General features: G+C 44.6%; 1 protein-coding gene across 1 annotated transcript in view; it reads right to left on the bottom strand.

Moving 5' to 3' along the window:
* Window positions 1-11,181, bottom strand: part of LOC123729227 (protein jagged-1b) — a 41,594-nt gene extending 30,413 nt beyond the window's left edge. Inside the window, exons 1-2 of the mRNA XM_045703505.1 lie at window positions 10,343-11,181; window positions 6,124-6,450 (exon numbers count right to left, since the gene is read on the bottom strand). Coding sequence (XP_045559461.1) covers window positions 6,124-6,450; window positions 10,343-10,492 — 477 coding nt within the window. The 5' untranslated portion in view covers window positions 10,493-11,181. The remainder of the gene's footprint in view (window positions 1-6,123; window positions 6,451-10,342) is intronic.
* Window positions 11,182-17,455: the final 6,274 nt, after the last annotated feature.

Here is a 17,455-nt window from a genome sequence, read left to right as displayed (position 1 = left end):
CTCTACTTTGCATGTTTGATAGCAGGGCCCGTTCAGTTGTTCCTGGAAACCCGGTTGTCACAGAGAGAGCAGAGGTCAGTAAGGCCAGGTAAGAGAGGACGCAAAAATGTGATTTATTTTGAAGTTTTAACCACTAACTCTTACTAACACTCAGTTAACCCGTACTCTAACTGTCACGTTTGACTTGGACTGGCGGATAGGTGGAATCAAGAGCAGGAGACAGAGGTGCTGGAGGTGAGTGTCTTTTAATGATCCTACTCACACACGCCGAAAAGCACAGGGTGCTATACAAAGTTCCAGTAATTAGTTAACTGCGCCCGTACAGCACAAACAAAATATACTTCCTAAGGCAAGGAGCGCAGCCCGGTAAATCCTTCCACAAAAACAAACTGTCGATCACACAACGTGGACAATAAACAATCCCGCACAAAATCCCAACTGAAAACACACATTAAATAAGTCCCCACTAATGACATACACAAAACAGGTGCGGAACAGACAAAACTAAACGACACAGAAACAACGATCGGTGGCAGCTAATAGGCCGGCGACGACGACCGCCGAGCGCCGCCCGACCGAGGAGGGGCGCCACTTTCGTTGGATCCTGTGACACTAACCTTAGCCCTTACCTAGCCCTTACTCACCCCTAGGTAGTGAACAAATAGTGGTCCTTCCTCGACATTTCTGCGGATATTGCCTGTTTTGTCCCCTCTAGCATGGCCACCTAGTGACATCCCTGAGAACCCTAGTGTGGGAATTATGAGACATAGTTCCAACTCTGACCTTTGACTGCTGACGGTTCCTGGTACTACTGCAATCACAAGACTGGCCCATATGCAAGAGGTTAGGCTCATAAACAGTACTGTATGTGTGGCATTGATTCATTTAAAAAAAAAGATTTGCTCTACAACCTGAACATACAACACAACAGGAAACACTGTACAAGCACGGCTTTTGAAGTAACCTTCACGGACAACTAAGCCAAGCGGTGGGAGTGAATGAGGAAAGAAAAGAAAGAGAGTGAAAAATAAATCATTTTAGATGATGATATGGTTACCGAAACACACACACCACACACACACACACACACACACACACACACACACACACACACACACACACACACACACACACACACACGGTCAGCTGAACATGAGTCCCACCAGTTGCGAGATCTTTCCCTCTGGCAGAGAACCTGACCTAGGGTCAGATTGAGTGGCTTAACACTTGAGGTCAAGATTACGAAAGACTGACCTAAGATCAAGAGATGAGGACCATTCAGTTCTCTTTAACGGTATTCGTTCAGTGCCTATCACAAAGTCATTTGTCACAAGGACTCTTAACCCTCCTCTAAAGCTAGCCCAAGTCAGCAACAGTACAAGGGAAAAAGTTGTTAAGAGTGGAAAGCAAAGCAGGACACTTAAACTTCTTTGGGATAGGGGGCGGTATTTTCACGTCCGGATGAAAAGCGTGCCCAAAGTAAACTGCCTGTTTCTCAGGACCAGAAGCCTGGATATGCATATAATTAGTAGATTTGGATAGAAAACACTCTGAAGTTTCTAAAACTGTTAGAATAATGTCTGTGAGTATAACAGAACTGATTTGGCAGGCGAAACCCCGAGCACAATCCATCCAGGGAAAATGTATTTTGAGCTCATTGTGTTTTCCACTAGTTTTCATTGGGAATCCTGATTTATATGGGCCCTGGTTGCAGTTCCTATGGCTTCCACTAGATGTCAACAGTCTTTAGAAATTGGTTGATGTTTTTCTGAAGAATGAAGAAGTACGGCTGTAAATTGTTCGTGTCACTGTGAAGGGCTGAAGTATTTTATTGTGCGTACACAGGAGCGTGTTCCATGGTATTTTTCTTCGGTATTGAAAACAGATTATCCCGTCTTAAATGTTAGCGATTATTTACGCTTTAGGATACCTAAGGAAGGATTAGGAATGTTGTTTGAAATGTTTTGACCAAGTTTACAGGTAACTTATTAGATACTTGGTAGGCATGTTGGGCGAGTTAAAACCGGTGTATTTCTGAATCAAACGCGCCAAATAAATTGACATTTTTGGGACATAAAAAAGGACATTATCTGTCACGGTTGACGTAGGAAGGAGCGGACCAAAGTGCAGCGTGTGTGTCGTTTCACATTTTATTTTCACTGTGAAACTATGCAATACATATAAATAAACTGAATAACAAAACAACAAACCGTGACGCAGAGGTGAAACATACACTAACTCAAAGACAATCTCCCACAAACCCAGGTGGGAAAACACCTATTTAAGTATGATCTCCAATTAGAGACAACGATGACCAGCTGCCTCTAATTGGAGATCATCCCAAACAAAACCCAACATAGAAATACAAAACTAGAACATGACAACATAGAAAAACTAAACTACAAAACCCCCCTGTCACGCCCTGACCTACTCTACCATAGAAAATAACAGCTTTCTATGGTCAGGACGTGACATTATCGAACAAAAGGACCATTTGTGATGTTTCTGGGACATTTTGGAGTGCCAACAGAAGAAGATTTTCAAAGGTAAGGCATATATTATATGGCTATTTCTGACTTACGTGTCGCAACTCCCTGGTTGAAAATGATTTGTTATGCATTTGTGTGCTGGACGCTGTCCTCAGATAATTGCATGGTTTGCTTTCGCCGTAAAGCCTTTTTGAAATCTGACACCTTGGCTGGATTAACAAGTTAAGCTATATTTTGATGTATTGCACTTGTGATTTCATGAAAGTTTAATTTTTATAGTAATTTAATTAGAATTTGGCGCTCTGCAATTTCACCGGATGTTGGCCAGGTGGAACTGTAATGTCCCACCTATCCCAAAGAAGTGAAACGGTTTAGTGTAAACCACACTGTACACTGTACAAAGAAGTGAAACGGTTTAGTGTAAACCACACTGTACACTGTACAAAGAAGTTAAACGGTTTAGTGTAAACCACACTGTACACTGTACAAAGAAGTGAAACGGTTTAGTGTAAACCACACTGTACACTGTACAAAGAAATGAAACGGTTTAGTGTAAACCACACTGTACACTGTACAAAGAAGTGAAACGGTTTAGTGTAAACCACACTGTACACTGTACAAAGAAGTGAAACGGTTTAGTGTAAACCACACTGTACACTGTACAAAGAAGTGAAACGGTTTAGTGTAAACCACACTGTACACAGTACAAAGAAGTGAAACGGTTTAGTGTAAACCACACTGTACACTGTACAAAGAAGTGAAACGGTTTAGTGTAAACCACACTGTACACTGTACAAAGAAGTGAAACGGTTTAGTGTAAACCACACTGTACACTGTACAAAGAAGTGAAACGGTTTAGTGTAAACCACACTGTACACTGTACAAAGAAGTGAAACGGTTTAGTGTAAACCACACTGTACACTGTACAAAGAAGTGAAACGGTTTAGTGTAAACCACACTGTACATTGATGTCAATGGGAGCCGCAAGTTCAAGTTCCGCACAGCCGATCTAGAGTAACGATTCTATAGGATTCTGATCTTTCAGAGGAACAAGGCTTTAGAGAGATTATAATGGACCTTTGTCTAAGAGCTACCCGGCAACTCCTTCTGGTGTACCACCTATTCACTCCGTCCATTTATTCAGAAACTGTGTAAGTTTCCTCTGCCACATAGACAAGAACAAGACAATCCCCACAGTCCCCCTCTTTCCGCCAATCAGATATGCGAGTTGGAAACAACATGAGACCGTGCGACTTGAGAAATGACATCACGGTTCAAAATGCTTTTGATGTTTTATATCTTAGCGAAAATATCCCAGACCAGGCCGTTAGCTGTCCCTGGACTTGGGGACAAACTGCAGCCAAATCCTTCAGTCCATATGATCAGACAGTGAGGGGCTGGGCAGACAGCGGGGAAATATAATACACATTCACAAAAACACACACACAGACACAGACACAGACACACACACACACACACACACACACACACACACACACACACACACACACACACACACACACACACACACACACACACACACACACACACGTAGGTTATTCACACCCAAAACACAAGCAAATACAAACGTGCGCACACGGACACACACGCACACTCTCATTTCCCTGAATAGATTAGTGAAGAAAAAACGTGAGGGTGAGGGATAAAGGGAGCTCATCTTTCCTCAAAATGACTGTGCTCACCTGTTCATCCCCTCACCTGGGGCAGAGGGAGCAGGATACTGCCTGAGCCTCCCCCGTCTCGCCCCTATTTCCCCCGGCCTCTCCCCTACCTCCTGGAGACGGCCAGATCACGTGAGTCATTCAACCGCAGCTCTCCCCATAGAAATGCTGGCCTGCCTCGGAGTGTCTCTCTCCTCTCCGCTGCAGCCAAGCCCGCCCCATGGCCCGGCCCTGAAACTGATCCAGATAGACTTTCTGCCGGAGAATATTCTCACACTCATACCTGCCACTCAAACACCTCCCCAACATGGAGGGGCGAAGTGTGTGTGTGTGTGTGTCCGTACGCATGTGTGTGTTCCAGATGTCTGAAGCTAGAACATACAGACCTACGTGCTCCAACACCAGGCCAGCTGGTGGGCATGACCAGCCTTATTCGCCTCTTAAAAAAAAAATCAGATTTAACCTTTATTTAAGTAGGCAAGTCAGTTAACAACAAATTCTTATATACAATTATATACAATGACGGTCTACCAAACCAGTTAAGAACAAATCTCAACCAGGGCTTTGCACAATATTACAAACATTATTACTAGGCAATAGGAATATAATTACAACCACATCGTCAGCTCTCGTTCCCCATTAATATAATACTTCCATTATGAATAACCATTCAACCTCACTGAGAGGTCAGAAATGAAGCATTCCAGACCATGAAGAGAAATATTGAATGCTCTCATTGAGACAGTAAACAAAGAAACAAACAACCGTTCCGATCTCTGGAAGGAAGACAATGTTGAGAAGTCGTCCTGCATGGGCCAAGTCGTTTAAAAGGGATTCTTGTCGCTGTGGCTCTGACCCCGAAACGACTTGGAAACAAAGAGACAGTAATTACAGCAAAAAGCCAGGGAACTACTTCTAATGGGCGTGGATTGGGGGGGGGGGGGTGGATTGGAAGGAATAAAGGGATGTAAATGGAGGGATGAACTCTGCTCGTTGTGAACATTAGTGTTCCTCTTCCACCAGCTAAAAGCTTTCATTCCCCTCCAGATGTCTGCCCACCCTCCCTCACCCCCCCAGTGAACATCTCAGGGCTTAGTAACAGGCAAACAGAACCACGTATTTGTGAGTAGCGGCAATACACAATACACACAACCTCAAGGCTTCAAGATTCAGATACACAATACAATATAGATACACAAGATTCAATACACAATACACACAACCTCAAGGCTTCAAGATTCAGATACACAATACAATACAGATACACAAGATTCAATACACAATACACACAACCTCAAGGCTTCAAGATTCAGATACACAATACAATACAGATACACAAGATTCAATACACAATACACACAACCTCAAGGCTTCAAGATTCCTCTTTACTTGTGTTTGTTGCTTCTATTTTCCGCTCTTCCTGTTTTGTTTGGGTCGGGAGACGCGGTGTGGAATAGAGGGAGATGGAAGATTGAAGAGGAGAGAGATAGAATTGGATTATCGATGGGTCTAATGTGCGATTAATAGGTTGGCTCTTTAATGAAGAGTCGTAGCCACCAGCCTGGACTCCATGTCTGGTACAGACACAGACATGTCGATGCACAAAGTCAGACAGAGAGGAGCGATATCAGAGACCTTAATGATGCAACAACGCAACAAGCTTAGAGTTTAGGAGGAGAGAGAGAACGTGAGAGATAAGGAGAGAAAGAGGAAGAACCAGGGTGAGAGAGAGAGAAGGAAGGAGAGAAAGCGCATCATCTCAGCATCAAAACCAATGCCTATGTTTAGACAAGTAGAAAATTGCTACTAATTTCTGCAAATAGTAGCAACGCCGCTTGACTGAATGCTAAGAGCTAGTCTCAACGGCATCACAGGTCTCTGTGAGTGTTTACCTACTTGAACCGTATCATGTTACCATAGTAACAACATCGTAGTTACACTTCTGTACTCACCGGCCAGGCGTATTTGAAGGGAATGATGACGTGTCCTGTAGTGCCGTCCTCTCTTCCTCCTCCGTCGTGCCCTCGATGACGGAGGGATTGGGTGTTGCCCCCCAGGACGGTGGTGCTGCCCGCCCCGAAGGTGCAGGCTCCGGTGGGGACGACCCGGGCCTGGTACTCCTTGAGGCAGGCCCTGAAGAAGGTGTCACACTGGTCCGTGAGAGAGCAGCGCTGCCCCCCGGTGGCCTGGAGGTCACAGCACTCGCCACTATGCAGCACACCATGGGGGTTCTGGAAGTGACGGATCTGCAGCTCAAACATCCCCACTGCACACACAGCCTGGAGAGAGAGGGAGGCAGGAGGTGAGGTATAACTCATATACACACACACACACACACACACACACACACAGGGAATCATACACACCACCCAAAGAGAGGATGAATCTATGGGAACAAAAAAACGTCTGGTTCCCGATGTCATATCTGTTGAAAAAAAACGTTCATGAATGTGATGAATACACCTGCTTAATGGGTGGAGTATCATGTTTCATCCCAAAGCTCTCCAGCTATGGTAATCTATGGATAGCATGCCCTCCCTCTCTCTCTCTCTCTCGCTCCTTCTCTCTCTGTATCATCTGCTTCCTTAGGGTTGCCAGACTACCGTCATCTTATTCTAAGAGGTAGGAAGAGAGGGTGATTGAGAAAGGAAAGATAACATTGATTCACACCACTTCCTCCCCACAGCGGAAGAAACTTAAAATCCCTCATCCAAATGGAGATACGCCCCCATTCCAGCAATCCCTCTCTCTTTCTCCCTCTCCCTCTCTCTTTCTCCATATCTGTGTTTATCTCCCTCTATCTGTCTTCATCTTTCCCTCCCCGCTCCTTTACCCTTCTCCCTCGCTGTCTCAGTCTTCCTCTTTCGCCTCTCCCCTCCCCTGCGTCATGCACTTCCTACACCTCTCCATCTAGCTCCTTTCTTTCCTGCTTCTTCTGTATCAGTAGCCCTCCCTTCTTTTCTCTCCCTCTCTCCCCAGGGGGACTTAGACACTGGGAACCTGGCCACAGTTTCTCTCTCCTCCTCCTCCCTTCCTTCTCCATCTGGGAACAGGCTGTAACTCTTGCCTTCTCTCTGCACCAGCTTTTCTTCTCTGTTTTGTTTCCATTCTTCTTTTCATCTCTCTTTCTCCCTCCGTCTGTCTGTCTGTCTGTCTGTCTGTCTGTCTGTCTGTCTGTCTGTCTGTCTGTCTGTCTGTCTGTCTGTCTGTCTGTCTGTCTGTCTGTCTGTCTGTCTGTCTGTCTGTCTGTCTGTCTGTCTGTCTGTCTGTCTGTCTGTCTCTCTCTCTCTCTCTCTCTCTCTCTCTTGCTCTCTCTCTCTCTCTCTCTCTGTCTCTCCCTCCTCCCATAGCTTATAAAGCATTCTCCTCAGCTGGGTGCAGAAGGGCACAGACAAGCTGGTAGAGCTAACAAGCTCCCCAGAGAGACAGGTGTGTTGGTGTGTTGTATAGCAAGGAAATAATTGTGATGACTTCCAACGAGTATAAAAACCACAAACCACAAATGCACGTAACACACATACATACACATGCGCGCGCACACGTCGCATAGAATGAAATGACGTGACAAAGAATAGTGGTGTAGTAGTCCTGCTACACACAACCTGACCAAAGCCAGTTAGAAGAATAGCTGGTAAGTCAGCCCATTGTTCTTGTGGCATTCTGTCCCTCACCTGCCCCTGTCCCTGTCCCTGGGCTAGGGGGCCAAACTCTCCTACATCAAACAGCCTGTAGAGATACAGGCCCACTCATCACTCTGCATCCTCCTTTCTTCCTCTCCTCCCCCCCCCCCCCCTTTCTCAGACATTCCGGGCATACCTGTGTTTCAGCGCTCCATCTGACCGCTCCGAGCGCTCAGTCTCGACAATCACCGTGGAGAGCTGCGGTCATTAAGTCCCCCATTTAACCCCAAAATAGGGCGAGACCAGGACCACAACCTGAACACTGGATTACCACGGTTGGATATGTACACTGACTAACACTGTCGTTAAACTTGCCTTTTAATACGGTTAAATATGGCACTATCTTGACTGTTCTGTTATAACAGTATAATATCAGGACAACATTATGCACTGTATCAAACCACATTTATAAATCATCCTGAATGCTCGTATCTGCACTGCACTGAATCCCCAGATCTGAGAAATGCAGGTTGTTAAGCGTTACACTACTGTCACAGGTTATAGTGTCGTCAATGCTGAAATGGATGCAGGATATCAACTCTACTGCTCTCCTCCTACATTATAAATGTCCCACAACACGGTAGGTCTTCATCGTACTGTAGCAGGGGAAGGTAATGTTATATTAGCGAAGAGCGTCAGAGCTGGGTGCAGTGGATCCATGTGGATCTTTCTGTACATTCACACGCCCTAGTGCTACAAGGCTGTGGCCGCTGGCCCAACACACACACCCCAGTCCATGAGTCCACACACACGCACGCACGCAAACACATACACACACACACACACATACAGAATGTCCTGATATTGCCCCTGCACTGAGGGCTGTGTCACCCCGCCAGTGGGGGACCGTTTTAGGCCAACAACCATAGCCTGGGGTGGGTCTGGGAGGGGAAGAGTAGAGAACACATTCAGCCAGCGCGCTACCTCCAGACTTTCCGTCTAGGTCTGTGTGAACTTGAACTTGAATGTGATAGGCCTACGTCCAATTTGACTGAATGTGAATTGGTTTTCTATGTGGTCATAGTGGTTTGAGTGTGGTGTTTTGGAAGCACACTTATTATTCCATTGTTATTACCATTATAAGGATAACTGAAAAGGAGACTGAAAAGATTTGGCATGGGTCCCCAGATACTGAAAAAGTTATTCAGCTGCACCATCGAGAGCATCCTGACCGGTTGCATCACCGCCTAGTATGGCAACTGCTCGGCATCTGACCGTAAGGCGCTACAGAGGGTAGTGTGTACGGCCCAGTACATCACTGGGACCAACCTTCCGGGCATCCAGGACCTATATACTAGGCAGTGTCAGAGGAAGGCCCAAAAAATGGTCATAGACTCCAGTCACTCAAGTCATAGACTATTCTCTCTGCTACTGCACGGCAAGCGGTACCAGAGCGACCAATTCTAGGTCCAAAAGGCTTCTTAACAGTTTCTACCCCCAAGCCATAAAACTGCTGAACAATTGATCAAATGGCCACCTGGACTATTTACATTGACCCCCCCCTTAGTTTTTACACTGCTGCTACTCGCTGTTTATTATCTATGCATAGTCACTTTACCCCTACCTATATGTACAAATTACCTTAGCCTCATTATTGTTATTTTATTGTGTTACTTTTTAATTTCATTTTTTACTTTAGTTTATTTAATAGATATTTTCTTAACTCTGTTTCTTACTGTTGGTTAAGGGCTTGTAAGTAAGCATTGTATTAGGCGCATGTGACAAATCCCATTTTATTTAGAAGGTAGCCTATACTATGCTGGACTATTCCTGGTACTCTGCAGAACTTTTACATATCATAGAGAGAGGATGGACTGCATTCATGAAAAGCTGTGAGGCAGGGAGGCAAGTGTGCGCACCCACCCACCCACACACACACACACACACACACACACACACACACACAGGGACAGACTGACGAACAATTCCCTTGAATCCCCTCTCACCTTGTAAGTAAAGTGTAGTAGTAGTTAACACATAGAAGACAGCCTTACTCCATCCACAGACACCATAACATTTCGCTTGCTGTTTCCCATAAAGGATGTATTTGTACACCGTTACAGCCTCCAGGAGACTGCATTCTGAACATTTCCCTCTGCGGTTCTGGTTCAAACAATTCACTTCACGGATGGTCGTCTAGCCCTTTTCAACGGGAAAGCAAAGCAGTTACAGTTTAATAGGCTTAGAATCCCAATAACAGAAAATGGTGTAAGTAAAGACCATGCTTGGTAAAGACGTGAAGGTTTGCTCCTGTAGCCTACAGATGAAAGGACACGCCCATGGAGCAACAAGTGGATGACACCGGACTATTAAGACGCACAAAAACATGTGGGCACAGGGCCATTTGGAGCAAGGGGAGACATATTGACAAGAGAAACAGGGAACTAGAATGTGGGCACCATTATTAACTCTGTGGGAAGAAAACACCGACTGTAAAAGTCAGTGCAGGGTTAGCAACGGCCGAAAATAGCGCTTAATCGGTACGGCTTACCTGCGGTTGCAGAGAAAGGGCGACGATAAAAATCACGGTCCACTGCTGTCCCCGACCCCGTTCTTTCCTCATCTCTGTCCTGGTGCTGATCCTCGCGCCTCCACTGCAGCAATCAGCCGACGTTCGTCCGTGCGCTCTTTCTCTCTCCATCTCAACGTCAAAGGATCGAGGACGTAAAACAATGCGGTGTCCCCTCTTCTCTATAATATCCCTTTCTCAGCTCTCTTTGAGCGCCAGGTCATCGCATCGTACTTGGCATTGTTGCCTTTCTTGTACTGTTCCCCTTGGGGAGTTCCTCCTGCCTGCCCGCCCCTCCTCGACCACTCTCCCCGGCTTCTCCCTCTTGGTGCGGTGTCCAGAGTGGGTCTTTCCACAGAAGAAAAAACACTCACTCCACCAGGTCGATCTTCCCTCCACCTGCCGTTAAGGCTTCGAATGTCAGACCTGCTGGCTCCCTGACTTGAGTTCTCATCCCAATTACACTCTCCCTCTGCGCAACGCACTCGCCCTTTTAAACTAAACACATACGCATACACCCTTTCCCTCTTTGCGCAAAGGACTCAAATTGATAGCCAAATTAAGTATAATCTCCCTCTCAACAAGTCAAGACTCTACTCTCTCTTGTTTATCCACTGCATGCTGCGTCCCTCCCTCTTTCCGTAGGCTTTCCAAACCCGTGTGGTCACTTTCGCTCAGGGCTAACAGATCCGAATCACCCAGGTCCCGACCAAGTAATCGTGCGTATCGGCTGTGGGAAATAACTCCGCGAAAAGGGATGCCAGCCAGTGACGAGAGGCTGTGTCTCTGTGTGTGTGTGTGTGTGTGTGTGTGTGTGTGTGTGTGTGTGTGTGTGTGTGTGTGTGTGTGTGTGTGTGTGTGTGTGTGTGTGTGTGTGTGTGTGTGTGTGTGTGTGTGTGTGTGTGTCCTCGGGCAGGGGATATCCGTGTTCTCGTTTTATATGTGCACGCGGTCTGTAATTCAACTGGGCTCTGTAGTCGAATAATGTGTCCAGTGGCGACCCGTCATTCAGGGCAACGACAAAAAAACTTGTGTTGCATGTTATTTTGGCCTTAATACATGTCACATATCAGTTTGCAAACAATGTTTAAAAAAATAGCATTGAGTTAATAAAGCCGCATACAAACATTGTCGCTTTCTTGAGTAAGGCAGCTCCAAAATGCAGGTGTTTCAGCCTAGATCAGCTCTTTCTGTGGTGGTGGGGCAGCCTGCAGAAAATACAGAGCGTAGAGGTTGGTAATCTTCTCTAGTTGCGCCGTGATTGGCTCAGTGTTTGGGACACTACCTCACTACCTCACCGCAACATCTACGGGGAGAGCTAGAAAGTTCAAGCCCCTTGGGTGCTGCCACAGATTTACATAAGAAGTGCCCATCCAAGAAGGCTCAATGTCATTGGCCACAGATAAAATGATGTCAAATCATGTTATATCTACCGTAGTTTAGATTGGACTGATCATGTCAACATCATACTTTCAAAATCTTAGCTAGCAAGCTAGACAAGCAGTCATCATCATGAATCAAGTCGACAATCTACTGGCAAATCCTTTTCATATGAAGATAAATTCTAGATAAAACATATCAGTGTTCATCGGCCATTGGACATACACATAACACAAGTTGGTACTCGCAAATTCAACAATGAGTGGTTTGGAAGGAATCAGTGGCTAACTGTAAGCATTGCAAAGCAATCACTAGCCTGCTATTCGTTGGAGAGGGTGTGCGGTCCAAGTCTGGGTTTAAGGGTCTCTTTTCCAAGTTGAAAAGGATAAACATTCATATGCAACAACATGGGCCAGAAAAGATGGAATACATTGGCCATGCTGTCAATCCAGCATGACTTCTGCCGCCTTCAAAGCAACTGGAAACTCAGAACTGGGAAATCTCAGACTTTAGTGAGTTCAAGACAAATGGGAACTGGGGAAAAAACGAGCTCCGACTGGGAAATACGTTTTGAACGTTCATCCAACTCGGAATTCCAAGTCGGTAACCCGGGCCTCTTTCTAGAGCTCCGACCTGAAGATCACTGACGTCATGATTCAACCTTGTTTTTTTCTGAGTTCCCAGTTGTCCTGAAAGCACCATAAATCCAGAGATTCACAGACTTTGATGACAAAGATTGATGACAAAATTTGTCCACAAGAAGGATCGCCGCTCCACCTTCCTGTTCAAGTGAGCATAGCACAAGTTGAGTCCCAAAATGTATTGTATGCTGCTGCATAAATTATATAATACGTCAGTAAGATATGTATACTGTAGCTTAAAAAGTCATACTAAGTGTATGTTGTGTATTAAGCTGTTAGTAGCCCATGTGCCTCACCCAATTTGGTCCCTTTTCCCCTCATAACTTTATCCTATGCTTCTGACTTTGTGTGCAGGGAGAATACTGTAAGAACGGCTCATGTTCTGAATTATGTTGCTGTACATTTCAAAAGTGCTGAACAAATAGTTATATTGACTACGTCCATTTTAGCTCGCTCATTAAAGTCTTAATCTAAATTACGGATTGCTTCTTATCCGCTCATTTTTCCCTTATGCCATAGTTTGTACATCTCAAATGTCAGTAGAAACCACATTTGTTTAAGAAAGTCAGCCATATCAGCTATGGTTTTTAAAAAGGCAGAAAATGAGGCTGAATGAACTGTTTCGCTGCCAGACAAGGCTCCGCTGATAGCCAGGTGTAGTGGTGGTAAGGATTCACTCCATGGTGCTGAAAAGAAAGCTCTGCTGTTGGGACAGATTTATGTAGGCAGCTTGCGGGCAACGGTGGTCACCGTTATAGTGCAATCAATGTATTGTTCAGTGTTGTGTTGTGTAGTGGCTTTGCTGGCGTGCATACATTTTTGTTGTTGTTGAGTTTGCCCCACCAAGATTTACATTCTAAAATCGCCACTGAATGTGCCTTACCCTAGTTTCCGGCCCCGGTTAATCCGGTATAGATCAAAGCGCTGCTGTGCCAATTAAGTAGGCTATCTGTCACAGCCTGCACTGTCAGTAACTGGTCGGCGAACTGAAAGAGTTCCTATGGGACTACCTCCGCGCAATTAGGGGACCACGTATTATGGTAGTGGAGAATGAATTTACTCAGGCCTGTCTGCAAAACAAAGCGGAGAAAAAAATACCCTAAAATCTGTCTGTTAGATCGAATTTGAGTTTGAAGGGACCCCTTGCCATTGAGAGTGGACATACGCGTGGCTGAGCAAAGTATTTGGCGTTCATGCTGTGCTATTCTTCCAAAGCAGCTCCGCAGTTGATGGTTGACCGTTTTAAATCGTTTGATTATGCGTGTACACGCAAGGACATTACATAATTTCTCCCAGCTCTGACCGTCTAGTGTCTGTGACTGCTTATGCATATTTACAATTATACATGCCTGGAAAAGTACACACATTCCACCGCTTCATTATACCGCCAACTATAAAGGGGTAGTTGCCATATAGCCATAACAAAAGTTTTTAAAAAAATGATTTCCTCTAAAACCTATAGCCTAGTTACAATAAACTATAACTAAACAACTCAACATTTTATATCGCCACCTTCAATATTGAGCTTATATCCAATTTAATGAAGCATTTCATGCATTACTGCCTTGAATTTGATCTCTGGTGTGACTTTACAATTCATGTCAATGTAAAGGTTTAATGATTTCCAAATAGACAAGAAAATTATTATTTAAAAAAATAATACAAAAAATACAATGTTTTTGATGATACCCAAGTGTCTCGCTATCACATTTTGGTTAAGAGTCACAGTAATTTCATTAAACCTTGATTTAAAAAAGCAATTATCTTACTTGTGTATTATTATAATGTTATCTGCCTCAAGCTAAACAATTATTTTTACATTCTGTCCAAGACAACAATTTCTTCCCCTTTCATTTAGGCTATTGGCTTCACCCCATAGGACATTATGTCACACTGATGGACAATACACAGCAGGCAGTCAAATTGTACATAATTAATGACACTTTCATAAGTTTTTGAACACTGTAAAAATTCTTCAAAACATCCATTCTGAACATCCATAATAGGAAAGGGGGATACAGTGAGGGAAAAAAGTATTTGATCTCCTGCTGATTTTGTACATTTGCCCACGGACAAAGAAATGATCAGTCTATAATTTTAACGGTAGATTTATTTGAACAGTGAGAGACAGAATAACAACAAAAAAATCCAGAAAAACGCATGTCAAAAATGTTATAAATTGATTTGCATTTTAATGAGGGAAATAAGTATTTGACCCCTCTGCAAAACATGACTTAGTACTTGGTGGCAAAACCCTTGTTGGCAATCACAGAGGTCAGACGTTTCTTGTAGCTGGCCACCAGGTTTGCACACATCTCAGGAGGGATTTTGTCCCACTCCTCTTTGCAGATCTTCTCCAAGTCATTAAGGTTTCGAGGCTGACGTTTGGCAACTTGAACCTTCAGCTCCCTCCACATATTTTCTATTGGATTAAGATCTGGAGACTGGCTAGGCCACTCCAGGACCTTAATGTGCTTCTTCTTGAGCCACTCCTTTGTTGCCTTGGCCGTGTGTTTTGGGTCATTGTCATGCTGGAATACCCATCCACGACCCATTTTCAATTCCCTGGCTGAGGGAAGGAGGTTCTCACCCAAGATTTGATGGTACATGGCCCCGTCCATCGTCCCTTTGATGCGGAGAAGTTGTCCTGTCCCCTTAGCAGAAAAACACCCCCAAAGCATAATGTTTCCACCTCCATGTTTGACGGTGGAGAGGGTGTTCTTGGGGTCATAGGCAGCATTCCTCCTCCTCCAAACACGGCGAGTTGAGTTGATGCTAAAGAGCTCCATTTTGGTCTCATCTGACCACAACACTTTCACCCAGTTGTCCTCTGAATCATTCAGATGTTCATTGGCAAACTTCAGACGGGTGCTTTCTTGAGCAGGGGGACCTTGCGGGCGCTGCAGGATTTCAGTCCTTCACGGCGTAGTGTGTTACCAATTGTTTTCTTCGTGACTATGGTCCCAGCTGCCTTGAGATCATTGACAAGATCCTCCCGTGTAGTTCTGGGCTGATTCCTCACCGTTCTCATGATCATTGCAACTCCACAAGGTGAGATCTTGCATGGAGCCCCAGGCCGAGGGAGATTGACAGTTCGTTTGTGTTTCTTCCATTTGCGAATAATCGCACCAACTGTTGTCACCTTCTCACCAAGCTGCTTGGCGATGGTCTTGTAGCCCATTCCAGCCTTGTGTAGGTCTACAATCTTGTCCCTGACACCCTTGGAGAGCTCTTTGGTCTTGGCCATGGTGGAGAGTTTGGAATCTGATTGATTGAAAAGTGTGCTCCTAATCTCAGCTCGTTACCTGTATAAAAGACACCTGGGAGCCAGAAATCTTTCTGATTGAGAGGGGGTCAAATACTTATTTCCCTCATTAAAATGCAAATCAATTTATAACATTTTGGATTTTTTTGTTGTTATTCTGTCTCTCACTTTCAAATAAACCTGCCATTAAAATTATAGACTGATCATTTCTTTGTCAGTGGGCAAACGTACAAAATCAGCAGGGGATCAAATACTTTTTTCCCTCACTGTACCTAGTCAGTTGTACAACTGAATGCCTTCAACTAAAATGTGTCTTCTGCATTTAACCCAACCCCTCTGAATCAGAGAGGTGCAGGGGGCTGCCTTAATAACCGACATCCACATTTTTGGTGCCCGGGGAACAGTGGGTTAACTGCCTTGCTCAGGGGCAGAATGACAGATTTGTACCTTGTCAGCTCGGGGATTCGATCCAGCAACCTTTCGGTTACTGGCCCAACGCTCTAACCACTAGTGGATCCTCATTAAAGGATTTGAAGTGTAGCCTACTCGATTCCAGTTACAGGGACACGAAAGAGTCCTGTATTGTTATCTTCCGTCACTACCTCCCTGAATCAGGAGTGGAGAATGTGTGCCAGCTGCCTCCCTTGGATGTGGTAGACGTTTCTCAGGCTCCTGCTCTGAAATCGAACCCTGATTCCCTTTTACCCAGGGTCACCATGATAGGCACAGAAACTACCTCAAATGGGCACACATTCGAATGATAAGCCTGTGCCAAAAAGCGAGAGTACACCCGTATGCATAGCAGTGCTGAGGTAGCACCAGCACCAATACCCAAGCTCACTTGTGGGTGCTGAGTGGGAGGCCCCAATCTACCCACAGCTGAAGCAGCTTGAGAGGTGTTCTATTGGAGGGGTTTTGGAGTATACCACACAACAGAGTGAACTACCACAGCCAGCCCCCAATATCTGCCTGCTCACAGAGGGGAGGATCCGGAGCAATGTTCACCTGGAGCAATGTTCACCTGCCAAGAGTGAGAAACCAGGCGTGGGAGAATGAATACATAAGAATTGTACTCAGAACCATTTAAAATGATCAAATTGCAACAGGATACAAATAGGTCTAATGTAAATGACTGTTATTTGATAAAAAATAAGTCTTAAAAAATACATTAAAGTTTATTAATGGGTTAAGTCCCATGGAGTCACAGCTATTTCCTTTGGTGTGACACCATCTTCATTTCACACCAAGGGAAAAAAAGATGTCACTGTTGGAAATCTCAGGCTGTAGGGTCCATTTTGGGTCTTATTGTTAGCAGTACAGCCATCCATATGAATTCACCACAACATGTTTTCATCACTTTTTATACTTCAATTGTCCCAAAAAAGTATTATTGTTTTTATATATACGTTCTAAAAGCTTCACACCAAATGACAAATACAGGTGCAATATTTTGCAAAATATTCCTGATAAAGTTTACAACCTGTTCATGACATGTGCTCCAGACATGTCTTCCATACTTCCTTCTGGCAAGAGAACCCTCCCCAGCACAATAGTGCCCAAATGTTGGCTTGCTGTTTAATCACAAAATTGTGTCACACACCTAGTGGACGTTGCTTTTAGGGACAAAATGTAATCAATCAGAACTATGAATAGACTTGGGGACTACTGTCTCTTGAAATACACTTCTGTGTTATAAATAAAATAATAGGTGAAGAGAACATTATTCATTTTTTAAATTAATTTACAAAGTTCCACAACCTTACTTGGGACATTCACCCATTGGACTATTGTCACGTTTTGTTGAACATT

The sequence above is a fragment of the Salmo salar genome, chromosome ssa20 (assembly GCF_905237065.1).
Source record: "Salmo salar chromosome ssa20, Ssal_v3.1, whole genome shotgun sequence".
NCBI lineage: Eukaryota > Metazoa > Chordata > Actinopteri > Salmoniformes > Salmonidae > Salmo > Salmo salar.
The sequence above is the reverse complement of the archived record's forward strand: the minus strand, read 5'-3'. Positions and strand labels throughout refer to the sequence as shown.